The sequence below is a fragment of the Gymnoscopelus braueri genome, assembly GCF_963280865.1.
Source record: "Gymnoscopelus braueri genome assembly, chromosome: 5".
Classification (NCBI taxonomy): Eukaryota; Metazoa; Chordata; class Actinopteri; order Myctophiformes; family Myctophidae; genus Gymnoscopelus; species Gymnoscopelus braueri.
Genome location: NC_137606.1, coordinates 12735460 through 12745186, shown reverse-complemented (window position 1 = coordinate 12745186; position 9727 = coordinate 12735460). Strand labels below are relative to the sequence as shown.

Below are 9727 nucleotides of genomic sequence, written 5' to 3'. Positions count from 1 at the left end.
AAATACAATGCAGTGTTGACCAATGAACAATAACATTTGCTTGAGACTTCATCCTGCAGATATAACAAATACCCACTAGATGGCATTAGAGAGACAAGAATATTTTTAAGAAGGAAAAAACTAAAACATTGTCCACTTATTTTAATGAATTAAATTGTATTTAACCAATCTGTATGGTAGAGTTAGTAGGCTTTGTTAATATAACTAGCATATTTTCAGTGGTTGAAGGGTGGTCACCTCACCCTGACACCCTCAGCCTCAGTGGTGAAAAAGGTACTTCTTTTTTTTTTTTTACTTGAGTAAAAATATCAATACAACAACGCAGAACTACAATGTAATACTCCGTTACAAGTAAAGGTCTGGTATTAAAATGTACCTGAGTGTATTGGCGTCAAAATATACTTAAAGTACCGAAAGTAAAAGTACAATATGCAGAATGTCCCATTTCACAAGGTATCATAAAATGTATTAGAATATTTTGAAAATAGCTGATCTACAAGCTCACAATGCAACACAAGTACAGTACTCGAGTACATGTACTTAGTTACTTTACACTACTGAATCTAGCAGAAATTCTATCCTCATGGGTACTTGTTGACAATAATGGCCAATAAAGTTATTTGAAGCAGACGGCGCACCGGAAGTTACGCATTTCTCGTAATTACAAGTGTTGCCATGTCTGCTTATTATAAGCGACTTTGGGCTTATTCTTCTGTAAAGTTGCTTGTAAATATTGGTAGTTAATTGCGGGTTGCAGTTTTTTGGGTCTTGTTTCTAAATATATATATATTATTATTTAAACCGGTGGTTCTCAAATATTTTCATGAAAATTTTTGTGCCAGGGGGAGCATTTGTCAGAATGTTTCAAAAGAATATTCCAAATATTCCACATTTTATTGCAAAGAGTTTGAAATTAGTTGAAATTAGCAGATCTACAATCTAAAAACGTTTAAAGTGCTCATGTGGCCTATAGTAGTTGCTTCTTTTGGCCTTGTTTTCCAAGACCCGGTTGCTTATTTCTCTCACAAGATCTGGCAACGCTGACAGCAGCAAAAAATAATAATAATAATAATAATAAGTGGCGCTCCACTGCTGTAAGTGCAGCAGAGCTCCTCTCTTCCTCTTAATGTTTCATTCAGTTCCATTACTATGGAACATTCAAGCACCAAACGGCAGGCTTCCTCCACACAGCCTCAGGGCAAGAGGAAGAAGAAGCGCTGCCGGTCCGAGGCGGGTCAGATCGCCAAGAGAGAGGCCGACCGGAGCCGCGCTCAGACCCGGATCAACATCGGAGCCTCCGCCTACCCGCGCTGGAAGCAGCTGCAGCAGGACAAGGGGCTGAGGCTCGATGCGGACGTCGCTCTGCTGCTGCTGGACACGTAAAGATATTATTATTATTAATAATCATAATATAATAATAATACATTGTGTAGGCCAGTGGTTCTCAAACTTTTTCATGTCAAGGACCCCCAAATAGGGCTGGCAAAGTTCGCTTGGGTGGGGGAGTGATTTGGGGGGCGTGGCCAAGATTCACCATGTTGGTTGGGTCACTACCAGTCTACAGACCCATCCAACAGGGTACACTACTATATAGCTTGTACACACAGCGGCACATACAAAGAATGACATCAACAATGTTAAAAGCCAACTGCAAAAACACACTTTCAAATGTATAAAATGTATAATAATTTGAAAATAGCAGATCTACAAGCTCACAATGCTTGTAGATCGGCTATTTTCAAATGGCCGAAATGTATGGGCTGAAGTGGTTACTGTATGTTTTGTAATAATAATCTAAATCTACAAAGTAACCACTGTAAGTCAACGTCACATGAAGGTGTCTTTTATTTGAAAACAAGGTACATTTACAGGATACTATGTGTATAAAAAAGGAACCTCATCAGGCTCAAAGAGGAGTAAAATGGTCTCTGCCCATCCATATTATAATGTGATCATTAACAGGTCAGGCAACTGGTGACTTGAGCCATCATCATCATCAGGATTCGGTTATATTTGCATTGAATGAAAGCACTGCATAATAATATAATGGCCTATGCATTTTAGCCATGTGAAAGAATGCGGTTCTATTTGCATATAATCATTTTATGTAGAAAGACTATGTATTTTATTTGAAAACATGTACAGGTTACTATGTACATAAAAAGGGAACAGATAATGTATCTACAGAGCATAACCTCATGTCTGCTTTTACTATGCAGAAGGGTACTATTAAAAATAGTTTCAGACGCTCAGACAACTTTGTCAAGGATTGTCATGTCCTGCCCACTCCTGGTTTATGCTAGCCTGATTATCAGCCTGTTTGGAACCAGGCTAGGTGTATGCATCAGAGTGATGGGTACCCTACCATTTAATATATGGTACTTGTTGCGTATAGTGCCTATAACTCTCTCTACATGGATCCTGAGGTGTGACTTAGGCCCTCATTGGAAACATAAAAGTCCGCAAGGACTTTTATGAACGGACCTGTTAGACAAAGTATTTTAAATGTAACTGTGCTGTTTTACATTTTTTGCCTAATAAAATATTCAATCAATCAATGACAACCAAGCCATGCATCGTCTCTTTGTTACGTCGGGAGACCTGGCTGGCTTCCATTTGGGAATGCAGTGAAAAGTTAGTCCGTTGTCCATTTTAGCCCCTTTATTCTCAACTCGTCGATGGTGAGAAGCCGTGGAACAGTTTTCATACAACAATTCATTCCCATTTTGGCGAAACACTGCTGAAAGAGCACCAACTAGCAGGCTACTATTAGCGAACCTCAGAGTGAAGGGAGATGTTGACCCCACCGACCGGGGGCGGGGCTAGCCGCAGCCGTGGAGTGACACCAGCCTTGCCAGCCTAGGGCTGGCAAAGTTCGCTTGGGTGGGGGAGTGATTTGGGGGGCGTGGCCAAGATTCACCATGTTGGTTGGGTCACTACCAGTCTACAGACCCATCCAACAGGGTACACTACTATATAGCTTGTACACACAGCGGCACATACAAAGAATGACATCAACAATGTTAAAAGCCAACTGCAAAAACACACTTTCAAATGTATAAAATGTATAATAATTTGAAAATAGCAGATCTACAAGCTCACAATGCTTGTAGATCGGCTATTTTCAAATGGCCGAAATGTATGGGCTGAAGTGGTTACTGTATGTTTTGTAATAATAATCTAAATCTACAAAGTAACCACTGTAAGTCAACGTCACATGAAGGTGTCTTTTATTTGAAAACAAGGTACATTTACAGGATACTATGTGTATAAAAAAGGAACCTCATCAGGCTCAAAGAGGAGTAAAATGGTCTCTGCCCATCCATATTATAATGTGATCATTAACAGGTCAGGCAACTGGTGACTTGAGCCATCATCATCATCAGGATTCGGTTATATTTGCATTGAATGAAAGCACTGCATAATAATATAATGGCCTATGCATTTTAGCCATGTGAAAGAATGCGGTTCTATTTGCATATAATCATTTTATGTAGAAAGACTATGTATTTTATTTGAAAACATGTACAGGTTACTATGTACATAAAAAGGGAACAGATAATGTATCTACAGAGCATAACCTCATGTCTGCTTTTACTATGCAGAAGGGTACTATTAAAAATAGTTTCAGACGCTCAGACAACTTTGTCAAGGATTGTCATGTCCTGCCCACTCCTGGTTTATGCTAGCCTGATTATCAGCCTGTTTGGAACCAGGCTAGGTGTATGCATCAGAGTGATGGGTACCCTACCATTTAATATATGGTACTTGTTGCGTATAGTGCCTATAACTCTCTCTACATGGATCCTGAGGTGTGACTTAGGCCCTCATTGGAAACATAAAAGTCCGCAAGGACTTTTATGAACGGACCTGTTAGACAAAGTATTTTAAATGTAACTGTGCTGTTTTACATTTTTTGCCTAATAAAATATTCAATCAATCAATGACAACCAAGCCATGCATCGTCTCTTTGTTACGTCGGGAGACCTGGCTGGCTTCCATTTGGGAATGCAGTGAAAAGTTAGTCCGTTGTCCATTTTAGCCCCTTTATTCTCAACTCGTCGATGGTGAGAAGCCGTGGAACAGTTTTCATACAACAATTCATTCCCATTTTGGCGAAACACTGCTGAAAGAGCACCAACTAGCAGGCTACTATTAGCGAACCTCAGAGTGAAGGGAGATGTTGACCCCACCGACCGGGGGCGGGGCTAGCCGCAGCCGTGGAGTGACACCAGCCTTGCCAGCCCTATTGACACTTATTAGCCCGCAGACCCCCATTTGAAAAGATAAGCCAGGGACCCCCATAAGCAGTGATTCTCAATCATTGTAATTTAAGGACCCCCCCCCCCAGTTTGACATGCATTATGGCTACGGACCCATTTAATGGCATTTCTATCTCTGGGACCCCAATTCATATTGTAAAATCAATGCTAATTTAACTCTGAGAGTGTACAACTTTGGTTCCATTTGTACACTCTCTGAGTTACAGACCCATAAGGGTCCATTTGGTTCCTATACATCATTTAGCTGGGGACCCCCTGGTATCCCCTCAAGTACCCCTGGGGGTCCCCGGACCCCACTTTGAGAACCAATGGTGTAGGCTGAGCTGAGTGAAGTAGTGGATCTGACTGTCAGTCATGCATGCTGACGTTAGCCACTGGCCTCATTCATTCACTATGAGATGTCACAGTGGTTCTCAACCTGTGGATCGGGACCCCCATGCAGGGGGAAAGAGAAACGGAAAAGACCATTACTGCATCAAAAGTAACCACAAAACTGTCAAAATTAGCCAAATTGTCAAATAATATAAGAAAGAGGCAACATTTTTGAAAAATAGCTGATTTACAAGATCACATGCGCAGTGAGCTTGTAGATCTGCTATTTTCATAATATCTGTGGAACCGAGTCAAACTAAATGTAATGCCTCAACTCAAATGCACTATGAGATCACAGTAAACACTGAAAACGGTTACAGCAGTGCTTTTTACAATGAATAGTCATTGTGCATTAACTGTAGACGTGTCATAGTAGCTGAGTGGTCAGCTCAGCTGTGATGATTGATAATTGAGCTGCTGTATTTATGCTGTATTTATTGCAGCTTATGTTGTATTACACAGTTACTAAATGTTGTTATGTTGTATTACACAGTTACTACATGTTGTTATCTTGTATTACACAGTTACTACATGTTGTTATGTTGTATTACACAGTTGCTACATGTTTTTATGTTGTATTACACAGTTACTACATGTTGTTATGTTGTATTACACAGTTGCTACATGTTGTTATGTTGTATTACACAGTTGCTACATGTTGTTATGTTGTATTACACAGTTACTACATGTTGTACAACCCACTGGAATCCAAGCCCAGGAAGTCACGCCCACCGTTATCCAGTATTGGAGCTGAATCTGACAGGTTAGTTAAATGTGTTAACTCAAAAACGTTGGTTTGTTTACAGAAGCCGGAGTTTGATTGCATTAGCAATCTTAGATCTTCATCAGATGCTGATTCCTTATGAAGATGTCTTGATTGAAAGGTTATTTTTCACCAGTGTGCGGTCTCATTTTTCTTTTATCTTTTAATAGCCAGACATCTTTAGAACATAAATTAACAATATTTCGAATGTCAACCAGTGACATTTAAGGTGGGAAAATATCATACTTTACAAATAACCAGTGTGTTTGTTCACTTGTCAGAAGGGATAAATGAGAGCTTATTATTTATTACTTTTGCTTTCATGTGTTTTTTGTTTGTTTCCAAGAATCAAAATGGGGGTTACTACAAGTTCTGATGAGGACTGGTATGGCGAAGAGGACGATGGTTCTGACGATGACTATGTACCCTCTCTCTGTGCGCGGTATGTTTTGCTATTCATAAATAATCAATCTGTTTTTATTTTTATTATAGATTGACACATCCTGCTAGTCACCATCATATCGTCCATATTTCAATGTTTTTCATAAATGAATGCCCTACTTCGTCATAAATACAAAACATCACGTGGATGCACCTGGGACCTACTGTATCATCAGTGTTATAGCCTGGGGTCATAGGGTGTTTCGGATCTCGCAACATACACCCTCGCCCAGGTGACTCAGCCGGGGTTGATCAAGCCCCCGACTTACGTCCCAGTAGCTACGCACGGTCAGTCCTATAGGGAAAGACAGGGCCCCTCAGTCCGCTTCTCCGGAACTACTCTGCCGGGACTCGGGGAGGCTCTGGCACGTGGAGGGACTAGGCTCTGTGGATGGCCTCCTGTCCGGGCCCCTCCTTCGTCTCACCAGGTCCAGGACCTGAGCGTTGCATACGTCATACTAGTGTCACACAAATGTTGCAAAAATAGCCAATCTATAAGCTCACAGCTTGGCGCAATGCGATTTTCAAGTGAAAGTGGTTAAGTCTGTATAATATACAGACTTAATTAAAAGTGTAAAAGTGTAACAAGAGCTTGTGGCTAGATACTAACTACATTGGATCCATTGGTTCTCTTTTTGTTTTCCGTTTTCTTTTTGTGAAAAGTAACCGTATTTGGACATCGACAGCGATGATTAAACCCCCTGTATCTAACGTTTCTCTCTCCATGAACACAGAACGGGTGGTGGCGCTCTGCAGAGACTTTTTCAAGTGGAAACGAGCCTCCCGGCCGCCAGCGTTGACGCTACGGTGCAGCGCGACGCGCCCGACGGCGAAGAGCCCCCGACACCGGACACCATGTCCTCTTCGCCAGAGCATCCTCGAGTGTGGTGTGAGGACGATGACATTGTTGGCCAGAAAGCATTCCTCACCTACGAGAACAATTTGAGGCAACTCACCACCTTCCTCCAGCTTCCGGTGACAAAGTGTGGGTACTTGGACGATAGCACAGGAATGGAGTGTGACAGTACGCCCCCCTATGACGTGCACATTCAATCTAGGGGGACCGCAGCCATTGTTCAATGGGTGAGATTGCTTTATTACCAGTGGTGGAAAAAGTGCTACATTTCTTTACTTAAGTAAAAGTATCAGTACTGCAATGTAAGAAATACTCTGTTACATGTAAAAGTCTGGAATCAAATGTTTTGCTTGAGTAAAAGTACAAAAGTATTGGCATCAAAATGTACTTAAAGTACCAAAAGTAAAAGTGCTAACATGTTTGAAAATATTATTACTATTTTCAAATAGTCTAGGTATAAAATAGGGCTTAAGTGGTTAATGTATGTTCATAATATCATCATTTATATCTGAAAAGTAACTAGTAACTAAAGTTTTCAAATAATTGTAGTGGAGTAAAAGTATAATATTTGCCTCTGAGATGTAGTGGAGTAGAAGTAAAAGTACCGGAAACTGGAAAGTAAAAACACCTCAAATTTGTACTCAAGTACAGTATTTGAGTAAATGTACTTAGTTACTTTACACCACTGCTTATTACAGGTTTTGGTAAAGAATTGCTCTACATAAAACATGTTGTATTATGTGTGTGTATGTATTTATGTATGTATTTATTATGTAACATTATTGTTTCCAACTTATCAATGGCCCACAGTGTTGCTGTGGCTATTGTTTTGGGCCACTAATATGTACAGTAGGGCTGAAACTATCGATTATCTTCTTAGCGATTATTCTATCGATTGCTTTAATAATCGAGAAGCGTGTTTTTCCGTTTCCTTTTTCTATATCAACGAATCGACTAACGACGTGAGCTTTATTTCATGCTTTTGTCACACAAAGGTGTCATGCAAAAATAGTGAAAATACCTGATCTACAAGCTCACAATGCATTGCTATGCGACCAGTTGTGAGCTTGTGTATTTTTGGCATTTTGTGACACTTGGCCTATAATGATTTGCTCAGAATAAGGTGGGATTATTATTTGATTAACCCATTCAATCCGGGAACACATCTCTGTCATTTTAGATTTCTTTGGCTATTCAACAATAGCAGATATTCACACTCATAGCGCGCCACGAGCGCCCCGCTATGAGTTTGTAGATCTGCTATTTATGAAAAATCATGACATTTTGTGCAAATCTTTAAATATGTTCCAGGGACCCCCCCGAGAAGCAAATATTTGAGTTACAAATGTTCGCTTTAGAAAATATATATTCAAAGATTTGCACACATTTTCAAGATTTTTCCAAAAATAGCAGATCTACAAGCTCATAGCGCTATGAGCTTGCTATTTTTGAGCTTGCTATTTTTGAATAGCCATAAAATGACTGGATTGAATGGGTTAAATTATCGATTCTCGATTTAAAATAATAATAATTATAATCGATGAAATGTATTAGTTCGATGAATTGATTGTTGCACCCCAACTAAAAATATTGTGATGTTCAATCTGGTTCAAGGTGTGTTCCCGGGAACATTGCATCTGGAAGTGGAAGTCACAGCCTGCTATCAGGGTGGAAGCATTGCAGCCTTGTCTCCATCCTCCTGACTAAAGGAGCCTCTCCTCAGCCTCTTCCTCCTCCCCAACTCGCTCCTCTTCCCCCCTCAGCTGGTCTGCTACCTCTAGCTTGTCTTCCTCACAATCACATTTACTAACTTTTGTTGAGTGGAAAAAAAACAAGCGTCGGCTTCACTGGTTTCAATAAATGATTTCATATCAAAGTACAGTGATTGCTCTCTTATATACAACTCTGCTGGATTGCCGGAAGCAGTGCTGGATAGCAGAGCCACCATCTTGTTTGTAGTTCAGACATTGTTGCTGTTACCTCTCTTTGTCAGGAAAGGTAGACAATGTACATAACACTTACAAAGCTTTAATGCAAAACATGCAAAAACATGCAAGGCTTAGAGAATCTGAAATGTTTTAACTGATTGTACTGATGGACATATCTACGACTCAAAATAACTTAAAACTGTTTATTCAAAAGTGTCAAATGAATAAATACACAGCGTTCAACATTGTATCAAAATATACCAAATCCTGAGTTGAAAAATTCAAAACGGCAACTTTTCAACACTATCGGTAACACAACACAAAAGACACATGAAAATGTTTACACGTTGATGTTAATACGTTTTCTGGGGAAAAGCACTCACGTGGACTCTAAACAAGATATATAATAATAGTCACTCAAAATCATGAACTTTATAGTACATTGAACAGGCAGACTACTTTATTTAGTCAGCCTCAACTTTAAATATTTACCCAAGAAAGCCAATTACCGATGGATAGTTACAAACTCCTCTCCATAATCGTTTAATGCTTGATAGATGTAGCTGTAAATTAGGAGACAGAAAGAAAACGGACTCTTCTTTGACACTTTAAGCAGTGACCTGTAACAAACATAAATCCTGACTTGAGCTGGCAGGCTAGAAAATAAAGCAGGGTGACACAAACAAATTCAAAAACATGAAAAACTATATTTGTTTATCCCTAAAGGAATTTATTTTAAACACTGCAATTGTAATACTGTCGCTATAGAGCGGGTGGCATAGTATCCAATATGTCGTGAGATCCTATACAGTAAGTTCTAACGCCTGATACAGATATGTGTTGTATCTGGATCTTGGAAAAAAATCATACAAAAGCAGTCTCTAATGTTATTCTGGACTGGGTTTACTCTTTACTAATATCTCTTATCATGCTTTTCTCCCCAATATATGCAAAACATATTACACTTCAAATAAAAATACTACATATCGAGGGCTTGGCACCAGAAGGTCATAACTAGACTTTAACTAAATTTACAGAAAAGACAAAATACAACACACATTCCCTTCTTGTTACGGTCCAGTTT

The 9727-nt window shown here is 39.6% G+C and overlaps 1 protein-coding gene across 2 annotated transcripts; it reads left to right on the top strand.

Moving 5' to 3' along the window:
- Window positions 1-1081: 1081 nt before the first annotated feature.
- Window positions 1082-8674, top strand: LOC308085399 (uncharacterized protein). 2 transcript variants are annotated; one of them, XM_080428554.1, is made up of 5 exons: window positions 1082-1379; window positions 5335-5418; window positions 5765-5860; window positions 6594-6844; window positions 8330-8674. In XM_080428554.1, the coding sequence occupies exons 1-5, from the start codon at window positions 1150-1152 to the stop codon at window positions 8416-8418; spliced, it is 750 nt and encodes a 249-aa protein (XP_080284680.1). In that variant the 5' UTR covers window positions 1082-1149; the 3' UTR covers window positions 8419-8674. The 2 variants fall into 2 exon arrangements, with proteins under 2 accessions (XP_080284680.1, XP_080284679.1); XM_080428553.1 differs by having other exon boundaries at window positions 6594-6942.
- Window positions 8675-9727: the final 1053 nt, after the last annotated feature.

What these genes read in the sequence shown, in the direction of transcription:
- LOC308085399 (XM_080428553.1), top strand. Translation starts at nt 1,150, where the DNA reads ATGGAACATTCAAGCACCAAACGGCAGGCTTCCTCCACACAGCCTCAG. An exon ending in ATTGGAGCTGAATCTGACAG is followed by an intron (nt 5,419 to 5,764) that starts GTTAGTTAAATG and finishes TTTGTTTCCAAG; the next exon opens with AATCAAAATGGGGGTTACTA. An exon ending in CCGCAGCCATTGTTCAATGG is followed by an intron (nt 6,943 to 8,329) that starts GTGAGATTGCTT and finishes ATCTGGTTCAAG; the next exon opens with GTGTGTTCCCGGGAACATTG.